The 17242-nt window shown below is 52.3% G+C and overlaps 3 protein-coding genes and 2 pseudogenes across 3 annotated transcripts; 2 read left to right on the top strand and 3 right to left on the bottom strand.

Annotated features, from left to right (window-relative positions):
* Positions 1-325: 325 nt before the first annotated feature.
* SAPIO_CDS2130 (uncharacterized protein) lies at positions 326-4547 on the top strand (the record flags this gene model as incomplete). The annotated part of the gene is made up of 3 exons (XM_016785244.1): positions 326-1110; positions 1331-2825; positions 2883-4547. The coding sequence occupies 3 exons, from the start codon at positions 326-328 to the stop codon at positions 4545-4547; spliced, it is 3945 nt and encodes a 1314-aa protein (XP_016645122.1).
* A 601-nt stretch (positions 4548-5148) lies between these two features.
* SAPIO_CDS2129 lies at positions 5149-5922 on the bottom strand (annotated as a pseudogene; the record flags this gene model as incomplete).
* A 466-nt stretch (positions 5923-6388) lies between these two features.
* SAPIO_CDS2128 (uncharacterized protein) lies at positions 6389-7341 on the top strand (the record flags this gene model as incomplete). Its single annotated transcript, XM_016785243.1, has 4 exons — positions 6389-6616; positions 6671-6723; positions 6805-6878; positions 7097-7341. The coding sequence occupies 4 exons, from the start codon at positions 6389-6391 to the stop codon at positions 7339-7341; spliced, it is 600 nt and encodes a 199-aa protein (XP_016645121.1).
* Positions 7342-9120: 1779 nt separating this feature from the next.
* SAPIO_CDS2127 lies at positions 9121-10614 on the bottom strand (annotated as a pseudogene; the record flags this gene model as incomplete).
* Positions 10615-15434: 4820 nt separating this feature from the next.
* On the bottom strand, positions 15435-16936 carry SAPIO_CDS2126 (uncharacterized protein; the record flags this gene model as incomplete). The annotated part of the gene is made up of 5 exons (XM_016785242.1): positions 15435-15466; positions 15543-15878; positions 15938-16118; positions 16195-16424; positions 16519-16936. The coding sequence occupies 5 exons, from the start codon at positions 16934-16936 to the stop codon at positions 15435-15437; spliced, it is 1197 nt and encodes a 398-aa protein (XP_016645120.1).
* Between the last annotated feature and the right edge of the window lie 306 nt (positions 16937-17242).

The following is a 17242-nucleotide window of genomic DNA, read 5'->3' as shown; positions in this document are numbered from 1 at the left end:
TCCTGCCTGTGATTTACTTCTACGGCCTCGACGACCAACTCTGTAACAACCTCCCACTCGCAGCCATCTTTGATTATTGCGACCGAAAGCGATACGGCGTTCTTGTGCTCCCGCAACACTGTCCACGTTGACCAATTCGAATCCTCGACTGTATTCCTAGAGCCAGGTTATCATAGTTGCCACCCCACCCCCACGGACCCCCTCTTTGCTACCCAGCATCACCACGACGACTGGGCACGAATGCGCTAGCCGAGCGAATGTCGAAGGACCCTTCAAGGGCTACACCGCGTTGGGTGGACTCTAGACCCGGCCCATTACGTTCGCTATGTTGAGCAGCGCCGGAACTCCCACCCAAAAGGCATACCAGCCTCAGCAGCCGTCAGTAGCCAATGCCTCTCGCCCGAGTCTGGAGAGAGATAACAACAATGGTCTCCAACCACCTGCGCTCCTCAGCGCATCGCGCATCACCACGGCCTCCGGCGTGAGTTTTGCCCCCCGAGCGTCTTCCCTGAATCCGAATCCGGCGCCCGGTAGTTTCAGCAGCGACTTCCGCGTTCTCAACCCTACCCAACGAGCCCCGTCGAGGACCGATACCTATTCGAGGGACAACAAAGTCCCCGATGAAAATGAGACCGTTGCCGAGAAGAATATCGCCGGCTTGAGGGAGGCCCTCAATCGCGAGATGAAGATCAAGGAGGGTAGCGAGAACATGCTCGAGGCCCTGAACAACAAGAAAGCCAAGCAGTCCAAGGAACAACGTGCCCGGGTCGAGGCGGAGTTGAATTCCTCCAACCAGAAAATCAAGGAACTGCGCCAGAAGATTTCCGATGCTCAGCAGCGGACGAGGGTCCCCCAGCCGACGACGCCGACGAGACAGCGGACAGGCGAGAGTCTACTGAGCAGCAACGGCTTCCGCTCGCCCCATAGTGTGTCCCGCAGTGGTGCCGCCTCGGATCTCGAGGAAGCGACGGAATCACCGACCTTCGCACTCGCAGAATTATTACAGGCTCTTGAAGCTGAGCGCATGACCCCGGATTACTATGTCAGTAGGGCGAACTCGTTGGTCGATCTTTTTAAGCGGCATCCAACTCTCAAATACGATCTTGTGTGGTCTGTCTTTGGCCTTCGAATACAAGTCATGTTGTTAAGCGATAGCCGGGAAGTTGTCGCAGCAGGATACCGAGTGCTTCGTTATGCCATCTCAGATATATCTTCCTTGCGAAAGATCAGGGGCCTTAACACTGACTATCTAGTTGTAACGTGGGTTCTCAAAGCGACGTCCACTTCAGTCCAATCAAGTCCTTTGTGTTTGCTAATTGTATAAATATAGGTCTCTCATTAAAGATAGAAAGGCTGATGTGGAGCGAGAACAAGCTTTAAAGTTCGTGCGAGCATTCCTTGATGTCAAGGACGGCGTCAAGGAAATCTCTCGGGCTGTCGTTAGGGCTATAGCCGCCCTCGCCGAGCACGGTGATGACAGGACGGGCTCGCGGGCGGCGCTTGAGGCCCTGGAACGAGAGGACAGACTTCGCCCAATCTGCATCGAGACGCTCGCTGAAGTTCTTGTTCGAGATCCCCCGCTGCTTCTTGCTTCCGGCGGCCTTGCTCCACTCTACGATGCTCTTTCAGAGGGCACATACAAGGCCCCTGAAGGTCTTACAGCTGCATTTCTATTCCTCCTTGACTCGCCAAACAAGAGAAAGTTTTTGCAGCCTGGCTATAGCGTCGAGTCTCTGTTTAGTCCCTTCACTGATCAGCTTCTCGAAAATGAAGGGCTCCTAAAACAAAACGCAAAAGCTATTGCCGCTGCTTTGAACACTTGGCCTGGTCTCATGGCCTTGTCCATGTACGAGTTTCGTACCGTCAAGTCCTTTGTGGAATGCATGCTCTACCCATCGCTGGCTGTGAAGGAGACAGTTATTGACCTTATCTATTCTCTGTTACGGATTAAGTCGCCTGGCTGGGCCCAGTCCTACTTGGCAGGGCGACGGCTGACAACATATGGCCGAGTGACCAGTCTGAGGTCAGCGACAGATAAGATCGCCGTCGCCACAGCAGACGAGGAATCGGGAGAGCAGAATTTTGTCGAGCACTATACCGCCCTTCTCCTCACAGTATTTATCCGATCCAACCTCCTTCCGGTCCTCCTCAAACTCACCCAGTGCTATGACAACCCTACCTTGAAGCGGAAAACAACCCTGCTTTTGGGAGAGGTCCTGAAGCTGTCGAGTAGGCTGCTGCTACCGAGCTGGAGTGGCGAGCTGCAGCTCCTACCGGAGCTCTTTGCCGCTGCTACACAATTCGACAATGAAGATCACTTTAACGCAACAGGAACCGTTTATCAAATCAGCAGTGTTAGCAAAACGCTTTATAGAACCTCTCCTTCCGGCTCGGGAGGTGGCGAACTAACACCAACCAACACGTACGGGGACTCAGTCGACGACCATCCAAAAGCGAACCCATCCGTAATAACCGATGACACGACGTTCCGCCAGCTCCTGATCGACAGTGGGGTGCTTACAAGCTCAAATCACTCAAAATGGAATTGGGATGTAGTGATGAGGATCTTTGAGGGCCCTCTTCAAAATGGCAAGCGCCTCGAGGAAGCTGCCAAGGCATCGAAGTTCCTCAAGCGGATAATCAGTTTCTACCGACCCTTCAAGTACAAGTTTTCCGAGCTCAAGAGCACGCGAAATACGCAAAAATATGTCCGTGCCGGATGCGCTTTGATGCATTCTTTGACGCAGTCCCCCGAGGGCCTGAGGTTCCTCGCTGAGAGCAAGTTGTTGAAGCAAATTGCTGAGTGCCTTGCTCAATGCGACCCGGTATAGTCTCCACCTTTCTTCGCTCCTCCTGAGAAAATACTAACTTCGCGTCTGCAGGCAACTGGATACCCAACACAGTTCCCAATGTTCTCGAAGGATAGGCTTATTGATACGCTCTGCGGAGGATACTTCGCCATGATCGGTGTGCTCAGTGGAGATCCAAAGGGCCTAGCTCTTCTTGACAGGTGGCGCATGTTCAACATGATGTACCACATTGTTGACTTGAAGCAGCGCCCTGATCTTATCAAGCTGATACTCTCGAACCTCGACTACAGTATTAACGGTCACCCTCGAGTACTCCTGTCGAAAGCGCTGACTGGTGGGACTATGGACATTCGGATCCATGCGACAAACGTGTTACGAAAATACGCAATCCGACCCCTCTCGTCGCAAGAAGCGGTGGCCGACTCCAAGTGGGCTATCCAACTTCTAGTAACCCAGTTGTATGATCCAGAAATTGAGGTGTGCTCTACAGCCATCAAAATCCTCGAGAAAGCATGCAATAGGAAGACATACCTCGAGTACATCGTCGAATGCCGCCCATCCCTTGACCACTTGGGTGAGATTGGTGCACCCTTGCTCTTACGCTTCCTCTCCACCTCTATCGGTTACAAGTACCTCGATGGTCTGGATTACATCAGTAACGAGATGGACGACTGGTTCTTGGGACGCAACGACTCGTACGTCAGCCTCATCGAGGCCAGTCTCGCTCGGGCATTCATGGACAGCCCCGACGACCATCAGAACCGGATGAGCCTGTTCGATGAAACAGCCGTCGGCGATTTCGCGGATGCCCATGTGCCTCCGCACTTTTACCGCGAGTTGACACGGACGCAGGAGGGCTGTAAGCTCCTGAGCGAGAAGGGCCATTTTGAAGAGTTCGCCGCCACCATCCGCGAACACGGCATGCAATCGGAAGACCCGGAACTCATCACCAAGGTGAAGGGATGCATGTGGGCCGTCGGCAACGTGGGGTCCATGGAGCTCGGTGCTCCGTTCCTCGAATCCAGCGATGTCGTTGAGCAGGTTGTGAAGATTGCCCAGTCACACGAAGTCATGAGCCTTCGCGGTACAGCCTTCTTCGTCCTAGGCCTGATCTCGAGATCTGTGCACGGTCTGGAGATCCTCTACGAGAACGGCTGGGACGCGAACACAAACTCCATGGGACGCTCCCTGGGGTTTTGCCTCCCAGTCGATATTACAAAGTTCTTCTCCCTGACGCCTTGGAGGTCGGAGAGAGTCGTCAATATCACCCTCCCCGAATCACAAAAAACCGAGCAGGTTGCGCCTCCCCCGATGCCCACGCGGCCTCCGCTAGAGCCCCAGGAGCAGCTGACGGACCACAGCGACGACGCGGTAAACCAGCGCGTCCTCGACCTCGTCGTGGACCTGAGCAACTCCGTCCTCTTCAAGCGCGCTATGAGCGAGCTAGTCCAGGTCAAGCAGCTACGCCGTGGCGGATTCACCTCCGTGCGGCTCTTTAGGCAGATCATGGCTCTTCTGGAGTATAACCATTACCGTCTCCCTATACGGAAAGTTGTCACTGAGCTTTTCCACAAGAGCGTGCTGAGGCGGATTGTTTTCGAGGAGGATGCCAATGATGAGGATGAAGGTGATGAGGATGAGGATGAGGATGATGGCTATGGCTCTGATTCTGAAGATGATACCCGGACAGAGAGGCAACGGAGTGTCTCGGATCCAACCGATTTTGAAGGGCGATAGAATCGGAGCCATGGGGCATTACGGGGGCGGTGGAAGTTGCTAGGGAAGATGCCAGAAGATGGCAGTAGCGGCAGGCGAGGGACTGAATTCTGTACACTATGCAGACATACCGATGCTACATTACAGCTTCATATGCTCATGATCTCCCCCCCCTTCCCCCCCTTTTTTTTTCTTTTGTCTCGAAGAAGTTGGGGCCCTGGAATGGAAGGTTTGGACGACATCTGCGGAGCATTAGTCGTTTTTTCAATACGTTGCTGGCACGTCACGCTTTTGATTTTATTCTCACTTGTTTCTGATCTAGTGCCTGTTTGCTTGTGCTCGTCTGTTTATTTCTCGTTGTATAATACGGGACTCAGAAGGGGAACTTGGTTCAGGAAAAATGGCTTTCCGGTAGCGTTTGATACAGGTTTATTTCTTTTGGTTGAGGTTCACCCCAGCTACAAAATCAAAATCTTGGTTCAATGAAGTGATGTCTTGTTTCGTGCTATGCTATCAATGATCAAACAATGCCTCCCGACGCCATTCCAAGTCCCATGCAAAAACCAGACCCATGTTATATGCGTTCATGCCCTCATTACGGCTCACGTCCCTCTCCCAAACTTCATAACCTGCCCTCATCCACATCCACCATAAAGCTGGGACTCCAATACTCCCACGGCCGCGTCTGCTTGTCCACCCACAGCATGCCCTCACTCATAAGATCCTCAACGGCAGTCTGAGCTCTCGCACGAGGCCACTCCAGATTGACAGCCAGCATCTCGACCGTAACGTATCCCAGAAGCTGCGCCGCCTCCAGCACCGAACTCTGATCGGTATTCAGTTCGCGCGGTATCGACCGAATGTACGGCTTGCTCCCCACATGTATAACGCTATACGAAGACCCCAAAGGCTTCAGCGTCTCAACAGCCCTCAACACATCATCCTCCGTAATCTCACTCGACCCCTCCCCTCTCGCCCTACTAATCTTCTCCCCCACCTCCCTCAACCCAATCAACCCACCATTCTCCCCCCTCGTCTCACTACACACCTCAACGACCTTGACTGCCAGCTCGAAGTAAAAATCATTCACGGTCCTCCCCAGCAACTGCGACCACAGCGACCCCGACGAGGAGCCCGACGCCGAGGACGAGGCGCTCAACGGGTCGACGCCGATGGCGGCGCACATGCGGGCGAACTGCGCGCGGAACGACGGGTTCGAGCGGATGTCCTTGGCGTGGGTTGTTGCGAATTGTTGGAGGAGGGACCGGAAGACGGAGAGTTGCGCTTCGAGGGCTTGCGCGTTGGCGGTGCGGAGGGAGGTGCCGTGGGAGGCGAATTGGGCGGATGTGAGGCGGCTGCGGTCGAAGGCGCCGATTCCGACGCCCTTCTTAGACATTGTGGATGGGTGGTATGGCGTTCATGGAGCGGACGAGTTTGGTATAACTTCGTTTGTTGGTACCGCCTCGATCGCCAACAGGAGTGCGGGCCTGCGACGACGTTCGAATAGGTTTCGCGATCTTGGTATGGTTACTCAGTGGAGTCGGGATGACATAAGCTTGTTCTGTTCCATAAATTTCGAAGAGGGAATCATTGTCTCAAGGTCCATTCAACATTCAACAGGTGGAAACAGTCACGTGTCGGGTCAACAGCGGGTAATTTTGCCAGTTTGGCTCCAACCCTGAAGCCCCACGAAGGAACCACAACCGAAATCTAGGCTGTGCGAAAAATCTGGAGGGCGTGACCTTTGGTGAAATCCTGCTTACCGGACCTTTATTTTCCATCTTCACCAAAAAAAGCCCTACCACCACACCCATCCCCGAGTCGACATCGCCAACTCGCCAAATCAAACACAACCACCCAACATGTCGGCCCCTCAGAGTGTACAGTGCTTCGGCAAGAAGAAGACGGCTACTGCTGTCGCCCACTGCAGTGTAAGGAGTCTCGTTCTTCCCCGCGTTGTTGGCTTTCTGGGCCCTTCGTTTTCCGAGGAGGAGACGGACGTTTCGAGTGCGAAGGTCGAAGGACAATTGGAGGATTTTGGGATGGAGGAGAGGAGGGAAAATAAACAATGGTGCCTGGGGAGGCGAATCGTTCGTTTTCTTGGAATTGGGAAGGGAAATGCTGACGGTTTTTTTGCGAAATAGCCTCGCCGTGGTCCTACCCCCATCATCAAGGTCAATGGCCGTCCTCTCCAGCTGTGAGTATCAGATCTCTGCGTTTTCAAGATGGGCTCGTTTGGAGGGGAAAGTTACTGACCATCTCTCTTGCGCCGATACAGCGTCCAGCCCGCCATCCTCCGATACAAGGTCTATGAGCCTCTCCTCGTTCTCGGCCTCGACAAGTTCGCTCAAGGTACATTTCCACCCCCCAACCAGCCGATACAACACGAACACATCCACCCACCCCCTCTCCTGGCGATCTCTGCGATCCGAGTATATCCCGTAACGGAGTAGTAGGACTTGAGGTCGAAAGGATGTTGATTGGGAATACTCTCCTCGCTTCGGGGGCTTCGTTTTCTTTGCCAGGAGAAAGGAGACAAAGAGAAATATGCTAACCTGGGTTACCCACAGTCGACATCCGCGTCCGAGTCTCCGGCGGTGGTCACACTTCCCAGATCTACGCCATCCGACAGGCCATCGCCAAGAGCCTGATCGCCTACTACCAGAAGTACGTCGACGAGCACTCCAAGAACCTCCTCAAGCAGGCCCTCGTCCAGTTCGACCGAACCCTCCTCGTCGCCGACAACCGTCGCTGCGAGCCCAAGAAGTTCGGCGGTCCCGGCGCCCGTGCCAGGTTCCAGAAGTCCTACCGTTAAACGCCCATTCCCCTACCTGTGTGTGGTTGTTTGGGGGTGTGTTGGGGCTTTTTGGAGACGGGGGAAGGAAAAAAGCGAAGCGTGGAAAAGTGCTGGAGGTTTGTTTTGTTCGTACGGGGTTTCTTCATGGACAGAGAAACCTGGGGGAAACAACCTTCCAGCCAAATAAGAAAAAGTCTAGGGTCGGTTTCCGGAACTTGGTAATTGGGCTTTGTTTGCGCCACCCGTCTTTTCTTTTTTTCGAGAAAAAAATTACTCCTTTTATGTGGCCTGGCGGAGTCTAAGAGGAAGGGTCTATTCGAATGGTTATTTTTTTGTGCGATTGACTCTTGCATTGCATGGCATGCCTTGCTGGCCGGTTTGTACAAGGAACAGGGCAAGGCAAATGAAATATTAAGAATCAAGCAAGCCCACTGCTGTGTACTCGGTGCGGTGTGTGTGTAGGCCTGTTTAGGTGTCGAGAGAGCTCTCGGCTTCCTTTCCTTGGCAAGATGCTAGGTCTGAGAGAGGCATCATTAGCTCCAGAGGCGAGAGTGACGAAGACTGAAGAAGATTCTCTAGTAGGGAAGATGATCTGGACCATCCTCGACACATCTTATCTACCGATGGACCGGTATTCAGTTGAGCTCTTACCCCTCCTTCTCAGGCATTACTTCAATACAAGACCAGGGCTGCCCAACCCCATCTAACACACCCCAGACTTGCCCTCCAAAGACATCTCAACCATTGAACCGTTAGTATGTATCCATGGCCAACTCTCTCACTTTAAGCATGTCTGTAGGCCCATATGAACGCCGGAACACTACCCGCAATAGCCCATTCGGTCTCTTTCGTTCCAATCACCCACATCTACCCATTATCAATGACGGTCCTTCAAGTAAATCATTGCACGGGGCCCCGCGGAATATGGTCGAGGCTGCTGAGATACCCGCCGCTCCAGTTAACGGCCCCGTACTGACCGCCCTTCTCTCCACCCTGTACATCCCGCTGGGGGGAGTTCCGTGCTCTCCTCCTTTTCAACGGTCTGGGAGAGTATTCCCTTTTCTTCCTCACAGTCGTCGGCGTCATCATATTGGGCCTTACCACCTTTATTCCGGTAAGCGGCTTCGTAGTAGCTAGAGGCTCCATCCTTGCGCCAACACAGGCTGGAGTACCCGTACTTCTTGGGGTTCTGAGGCTGGGATTCTACACAAGTTGGGTGGCAGGCCCCCTCTACGCAGTCACAGACCATATTATTTCGTCAACCCTGGCGAAGAGGCGCCAAAGAAATTGAGAGGCCCATTTGTGCGGGTTTCTCCTTTCGCCTCGAACTCAGCAACATGACAGCTGCTTCCTGTAGTCATTGTGCTGCCTCGTAGGCAGATCGCCCTTTATTTTGCACAGCTGGGGACGCGTAAATTGAGTCCCAGGGCTCTCAGTCCCTCATCCCACCACATGCGAACAATCACAAGATGCCGTAATCTCTCAAATCAAGTATGGACCTTTCGTTTCATTACACCCACCAACCAGGTGTCCATTACACGAAGAATGAATTCGGGCCTCGCTTACTGTTCCATCAATCCTAAATAATCGTACAAGACTAGGTGTTATCCGTGAACATAATCCTTCAATGCAATGCCATCCGTGTCCATGCCTTCCATCCATAAACTCCGCAGCCTGAATCAGAATGCCGACTAAAACCAGCCATAAAAGACACGAGACTCCCTAACGCTCAAGACGAAACGTCGAAAACCCCAATTTTTGGGCGGATACAGAGAAATGGAAATAGTGTGTGTGAGCTTAGTCCCAAGAAACCATGTCCTTGGGCCGGCCCTGCTCATCCATCTCCACAACAACAGCAGCAAACTCACCCCTCTCGTCCTCAGCCTCAAGATCATCCATCTCGACCTCGACCTCCTCGCCATCCTCAAGCATGACTTTGCCGGAGCGTACGTAGTCGGCACGCAAGTCCCATCCGAACTTCCAGGCGAGAGATTCAAGTTCGAGGAAGGCTTTGCCAGCGGCGACCTGTTCGTCGGTGGCGGCGGCGTTGAGGGTGAGGAGCTGCTCGTCGAGGCGGCGCTTGTAAATGGTGAGTGCAAGACGGAGATCGCGCGAACTATCGTGACCGTAGTCGAGGATAGAGCCATCAAGATAGGTCTGGTCATAGGACAGCTGCGCCGACAGTGTCTCAATAAAGAGTCGAGAAAGGTAGGGCTTCGTCTGGATGAGAGTAAAGGCACGGAGTAGGATTCGGAGGACCATGTGCCACCATTGAAGGACACAGCTCTCGTTGCCCAAGTGCATGCCAACAAGAAATGCGAATTGAACTTCACCAACAATATCGGTATCGGTGAGCCCAGAGTTGGGCTTGTCAACGACGGATGTGAGGTAGGCCGTTGAGTCTACAGCCTGCTGAGTGCGTGCGGAACCGATCGTCTCGATGGTATAAGTTTTGTCTGTCTGGCTAAAGGAAAATTTAAGCTCGTCGACTGCGACGACGCTGACGGCCCTGTCCAGCTCGAGCTCGGCAGCTAAAACTATGGATCCCTTGACTCGGTCGGTCGTATGGACGTTCCAAGGGCCAGTTTGACGGCCGGTAATGCGCTGTAACATCGTTTCCGTTATGTTTGAGGTAAGTCGTCGCCAGATGCCGCCTTCTCCTAGATCGTCGATGCACTTCTGCACATCGACGTCCTTGGCAGCATTTGTGGTTGGAATGGAGTAGTACGACGGCAGTTCGTGGTAAATGTCGGGAATATTTCCCTTCTGGATGCGAGCTTCGGTTTGGCTAGCGGGCTCGCCAAGTACCTCGTTGAACTTGTCCCACTGGACAACGTGTATCTTCTCCTCGGCTTTCGTGATGAACCAAAATCCCGTTCGCATGGAACTCGTCTCGGAGGAAGAGGCCCAGATGAAGTGGGCTCCGGGGGGGATGGCTTTTATGCCTCGGAAGTTTTGCGCCGTGAAGGAGACCGAATCATATCCGACCGTGAACTTCTCGGGAAGATCCATCACTCGTAGCACATCGCCACCCATGGACGAGGTATGATCGCGACTGTCGTGTTCATTTGCGGAATCCATCTTTCGCAAAGGTGAATGGTCTTCGGCGCGGTGGATGCCTAGAGATCCGAAGGGGAAGGAGCCGGTCACTCGAATCGAGTCGGGTGATAATCGGGCGGTCATGGAGATGGCAGAATCCGAGTCCCGCAGGTTCTTAATCGAGGCCGGAGAGGTACTCTGAGGAGGTCCACTGTGGACAGGAACATGTCCTGCCTTTGGTTCATCAGGCATACTGAGAAGTTGGTAGATGTTCGATGATTGGGTGGCTTTGTTCCTTTGTCTGCGGAATATCGAGGCTATTTGCTTAGAGTTAACTCAATTGCCCAAGCTGACCCATGAAAGGAAGGGAGGTCCATACAGGTAGCTCCTCCTATCGCTGAGGATCTGTGATATCAATCAAAAGAAATGTAGCACCATGGAATGTCTGTGTGATGTAAAGTGCGGAGGAAAGGAGGAATCTGCTAGTGTTATCTTGTTTACGAGGTGCTGGCAGCACGTGGCGATTGAGGTCTGGAGCGGATGACCAAGAAGGCAACAGCCAAAGCTGATCGAGTCCAATAGCTATCTCTGGCTGTGCAGGGCATATCCGTGGAAAAGGTCAAAGATGAGGTTGGAGGGGTGTCAAAAGGGTCAATGACTGGGATGAAGCCGGAGTGTTTGTCTCTGTCTTCCTTTGTAGTGGGGTAGAGACCTCGACAAGACGGAGCTTGAGATTTTTGAGATTTGGAGATGATGTCTTTTGAGGATCGCCGCACAGGGCAGGTGCGATTACGAGGTCTGCCATGGAAAATGCTGACGTCATCTCCTCTCGAGCCAGGGAAACGGCAATGGAGCGTCGAACTGTACAAACGAAACGACAAATCGAAAACGCTGTAATAAAAATTGATTTTTCTTGCTGCTCCTGCGAGGCTAATAAATAGAGGGAACAGTGGACTTCCAGAGATGATCCCAACGATGTGGAAGTCAGCCACCTAGGATATTGCCAGAGGTTAATGCAACTTCGCAAAGCACTGCCTTCAGATATTTGTGAGCCATGAGGATGATCGCTTTTCTTGGAGGGGCCAAGATATGCCATCATATCTCACAGGACCCTTTCTCTAGTCTTTCTTCATCACTAAGTTTAGTCTGCTCCGTATGAGACCGGCCGCCTTGCTTATTTTATGACAGATCAATCAAAACGGGCCCCTGGTTCCTTGGTTCCCTTTTCTTCATGCAAACACCCGAAGCAAGCTCTAGTCCGCCCCAGTCTATTCGTACACCAGAGAGGGCATACCCGCATTTAACACTTCGTAGTTTGCACTACTCTTACAAGTACATCCCTCTTGTTCTGTTTCCCTTCCCATGATCCCCCACGCTATTCCTCTTGCAGCCAAAAAAATGTCGAGGGTGTTGGTCCCAACTAAAAGGCGCCAACAGACGCGATGCAAGGGCCATTTTGGTGGGAAAAAAAAAAAAAAAAAAGAACCGACGCATTAACTCGGTACAAAGCGAGCAGTAGTGCCCGCGTCGTGTCCGGCCGACTGGATGCGGATCCTAACCAGTCTGGCAATAACCCTGTTCGGCTCCCGGCTTGCAACTCCACTACGCCGGCTTCCATGTCCATCCCATCCGACCGAATGGAACTTGCTTTAGCGCAGCATCGGGTATTGAAGAAGTGCATCGACACTACCAAGTACACTACACTACCCAAACATAATTCCACTAGCCCGACATGCCGGACTTATAGTGCAGGAGAGAAAAAAAAAAAAGAAGCATCGTCCGCACTTGTCGCCGAGCCTGCACAGCATGTGGTCGCGTGCCAGGATCGGCTTGCGGGACTGGATACGACGGACGGGGAGACGGAGGGACTACTCCTCGTACCGTCGTACCCGCACCCCTCCCACGGTCTCTAAAAGGCCCTTGGATCGGAGAGCTACCAGCGCAACCCCAGTTCATTCGACTTCACACCTGTCCACGTCCCTGTCCCTGGCGATGATGGATTATGACCTGATTAGGGGGCCGCCTCCTGACGCCGACGATCCTCCTCCGTTCCACGCTATCTACGGCCCGCAGATTGGAGACCTACGCACTGCCTGGCGACAAGGAGCACCAGCCCAGGCAAATTCCATTCCTGGCCGAGTCCCGGATGAATTAATGCACACTATTGATCTTGCAAGTTGTGACGCGTGGGGGCTAAAATATTCGGTCCCCGTATCGAGTGGTGCGTAATACAGATCAATATCCGAAACCTGAACACATAAATCCTTCCTTGTTACGAGGACGCCAGTGTACACAGGAACGTGTTGTCATTTGAACTCCAAAGGCTGCAGTACACAGTCGTCATTGATCCCCTTTCTAGATACTCGGACGTCGCAAGCTGGAACCTACGGGGCTGTATCCCGCATCGATATTATGCGGGCTGTGTCGGCCTTCACTACTTCCGCACCTCCGTGTCCTCAGCCCGGTAATTATTGGTTTTAATCTACCAAGGTGTTCCTGCCGTCTCTCCTGCCGCACCCACTGACTTAGCTTTCCAGCGCAGTACTCCCACAAATACTTCGTACGTGACCCCAACTGTCTCTCCAAACTTCACTCAAATCACTTCCATCTTGGCATATGTCACCGACGCACTTCCGGTTCCCGGACAGGCATTATCAGCCTCAGCCCCCAAAGGCAACCGCCCCCCATGATGAACAATCCACCTGCAATGGACCCGGTTGGGAAACCCTCTAACCACCCGTGCCGTCGAGCGGTGATATGTATCGCCGACGAGGCCCCCCCCTCACGACAACTATGTATTGTCTGATTTTGGCTATTCAACCGGCATCAATTGATGCAGATCGACTTCAGCTCTCCTCAGCACGCCACGTTATCAACAAGGACGCAAGGGAGATGCCCCCCCATGTCGACACCCCTTGCTTTCATGGCGTCCATTCGGTGTCCGATATCCCGATCTATTACCAAACAATGCACGCATGTCTCTTCCCCTCCCTTTGCTTCCCGCCTTGTTCTCTCTTCTTTTCACCCCCGTCTTTTTTTTTTTTTTTTTTTTTCCCTTTTTTTTTTTTTTTTTACTCAATTTTTTTTTTGTCTCTTCGATGGTTGTGGTTGAGGTGGTGGGCCAATGTGTCATCCAGACACACCCCCCAAGCCATTTGATCCCATCATCTCGGTTAGTCGCATCATCATTGCTTGGGAGACCCGAGCGTCTGGTTGCACTAAATAAGGACACACAACAACGCACATAACGCTAGGATATTCCTTCCCGCGTGTTGGAACCAACAACACCGAGATTAATTGACGGCTGCTACCTCGTACTTGGAGAAACTCTCGGATCGAAAATCCGGTCTCGACTGGACTATCCTAGCGATCGCGATTCGACTCACGGTCGTGATTCCGCCTCGTGTTCTTTCTGGATAATATTGACTCGTTGAATAAAGTATCTGTGTATCTCGTTGACTCGAGTAAAATACCGCCAACTTTGTAGAATTACGAGCATCTTACTCAACTGCTTTGTCAGATGGACTAACTCCAACAAAGAGTGTCAGAGTACCATTGTACTTTCAAAACCCGGGAAAAATGATATCAAGATTCACGTATCCCCCGCAGCGATCGACATTGGGCCGCATGAACCGTCCAACGCCCGCATCCCATACCCGTCATTCTTCCAAAAGAATGATGAGTCTTCGTAGACATAGAAAGTACCTGATGGACATCAAATTAACAACTCAACAATTCATTGAAAGTATCACTGACCATCCCCCGGTGTTCCCGGGAGGCGCAAACTTTCTTAAATCCCTTGAATCTAGATCCATCAATCCTTTCCCCGATCGACGATAGCGCGATCGATCTACATCTTCCCACCCTAGCGCCCGTCATCAACCCTTTTTTTCCCCCCCCAAAAGGATGCCCCCAACTAGCCTCACACTAAATAAAGCAAAGTAAAAAAGAAACGCACGAGGTGAAATAAGCTCGGACGATCCGTACCAAGTACTATTATCACTTGTTTAGAGGAGGGAACGGAGGCGGTCACTGCGAAAGAAAAAAAAAGCCAAAGAAAACCTGCTCCAATCGATACACACCCCCTGTCTAGCCCCGAACTGTGCGGCGAGTGATTATCTCGACGAGGGGAAGAGTATGTCATCATCGTTCTTTTTGCGAACTTCACGTCCTCGTCTCTTAAAAATGCATCTTCTTCAAATCATCAGGTTTCACTATAAGAAAAAAGCCAAGAGTAGAGCCTTGTGCAACAGCTATATACCGTGCGAAATACATTCCTCATCCTCGTATTCAACGACAATTCCACAGTGCTGCTATAGTCACGGCAGCATTTCTCGCGATGCTACGTTCTCCAGTCTCCCTTACATGCGCAACTCGAGAGAGAAGAGGTGACCATATCAGTAGTATTAGGCTCTATTTGAAAGGGTTGTAATAACTCATATCGACTTGACATATTGACCTGACACAGGCGTCAACTGTTGTCACAACTCTCTTGCAAGTTGCGCATGTGATCAGAGTGGATAACCTTGACAACCTGCAAACAACACCCGATCACGGCCTACATGGCAGAAACCTCATAAGGAGGAGTCAGAATTGATCGAGTCCAGTCAACTTCATGATTACTACCTGTCGCCTTGACGATGAATGGCCCCGAAGAAAAAAAAAAAAAAAAGTGGGGGGAAAAACCATTGTCCCCGCCCACCCAAGGATAATCAAGACAAAACACCGCTTTCCCAACCCACCTGATAATGATACCTCATGGGATTGACTGATAAGAAAATGTTTGAAAAAAAGAAGAGCAGAGAGAAATTGAACCGCAGAGTTCGAAACTCATGAAACAAAATTTGACCGATAAAAGCAGGCCGCCCCGTTTTTCTTTCTCATGACTCCTCGATGCATGCATGATTCCTCCCCCTTCTCCGATGATGCTGTGCGGTGGAAAAAAGGAAAAGAAGAAAAAATTGAAAATTTGATTTAGTGCAAAAAAAAGGGTTGTCTGGTGACCATATTCTAATAAAGGCTGCTGATTAAAAGGACCAGGGAAGAGCTCTCTCTCAATGCTCAGAGCCGTGCTAGTGGCTGGGAGGTTGGTTTCCGTTGGGCGCTGTTTCTCTCAAGTTAGTCTTTCTAGCGAACACAACTCCGATGGAAGCAAGTTTTGGCTGCTGAGATCCACTTACATTGGTTGTACATATTCTGTCCCGGTTGCCCATAAGGAGAATGGGGGTAGTTGGGGTACATCTGGCTGCTGGAGTAGTCCGAGAGCGGGTGTTGCGGTACACCCGCGGAAGGAGGCGCGGGATAGGCATTTGGTTGGTAACCGATCGGAGGGAGCTGCAGAGCGCGAGATCCTGCGTATGCTGCAGTAGGTTGAGCACCGTCTACCGGCCCAGGCTCTTGGACCTGGTTCTGAGCAGCGTTAGCTGCGGCGTTTCGCTGACGCTCCTCCTCTGCCTTGCGCTGAGCTTCCTCCTCCTTCTTCCGCTGCTTCCATTCCTTCCGGATCTCCTTGAATTCTGTTGGCCACGTCAGTAACTCACAGTCTTACAAAATCATGACGAAGGAGAATACATACCATCAGGAGTTCGCTTCGCGCCGTGGCCCTGCATTGTTACATGGGCATTGAGATGGTTCAATGTACCATAGGCCTTTTCGCATCCATTCCAACCGCACTTGTACATCCTCTCGATCTCCTCATATCGCCTTCGGGGTCGTTTATGCTGCTGAGAACCGGGGATCGGAACGAACGAGTACACCTATTTCTTCAAGTTAGTTCTATACCTAAAACACTCCGAAATCTGCTGAAAATGGCGGGCATGATTCTAAACTTACCTGACTAGGCCGCGGCTGAGGCGGGGCGGATGAGGGTGTTGTAGGGAAGACGGGGCCGGTAGGCGTCAAGGGACCGGCGCTGTGTTGTCCGTACGCGGCCCAGTCGGGCCTGGCCTGCGCATAAACACTTCCGCTATGCTGGTAGTTCGGTGTGATGTCTCCAGGAGGTCCGTAGGGCGAATGCGCCTGGCTGTACGGATATGTGGGGCTCGGGGCGGCTATGGAGTGGTCTGAGAAAAATGGTTAGCCAATGGTTCTTTGTACAATGCGCGATGGAGTCGCCCATCCTTGGGGGAGCGGACGGACTATTAGCTTGAGCCATACCTCCACTGCTCCCACTGTTGCTGGCAGTGTGGGGGTGGTAGGGACGCTGGATATGTTCAGGGAACGACCCGGAGCGCGCGGACGTAGGATATACGCCGTACTCTGATGTGGGTGTCGCTGATGTGGAATACGCATTAGACCTCACTTCTGGTTGAGGCGCGGGGTATTGAGAGGTGGACTGGGGATCACCCGATGAGCCCTCAGATCTGCCGTCCGTATACGGAGGTGGGTACGGAGACGGCAATCCAGATGGGGGATAGTCGCTAGTGTTTCGTTCCATTGCGGTAGCGGTGCCCGGCGTGGGAACTCCAGCCTGAGTAGAATCCTGAGAAGTCCGCGCGATGTGGGCAGCGGGCGGCAGAAGGGACTTCTGGTGGTCGATGAAGCCGGCACGAGGCTGCGTGGGCTCCAGGTACATGCTCTCTTGCGAAGTAAGTGGTTGGGGTCAGAAGGTTATATTGCGAGTATAACCTAATCGCAAAGGTTGGATGGTCGGCGTCCTCCTTCTGTTAGGAAGTTCGCGATGAATCTGAGGCCAATAGAAGTCCAATGGGTCCCCAATGACTTCTTTTGTGAAATTCCTTCTGCGCGCTTTCTTCTGTCTGCTCTTTTCTGGCTCAAGAAGGGATTTCTCGATTCTATGGAAAGAAGGCGCAGGTTGGGAGCAGGAAAAGACGTCGAATGTTGGTGGCGCGATGACAGGAAAGGCTCTGCAATGGAGAGC

Source organism: Scedosporium apiospermum (assembly GCF_000732125.1).
Source record: "Scedosporium apiospermum strain IHEM 14462 chromosome Unknown SEQ_SAPIO_0085, whole genome shotgun sequence".
NCBI lineage: Eukaryota > Fungi > Ascomycota > Sordariomycetes > Microascales > Microascaceae > Scedosporium > Scedosporium apiospermum.
The sequence above is the reverse complement of the archived record's forward strand: the minus strand, read 5'-3'. Positions and strand labels throughout refer to the sequence as shown.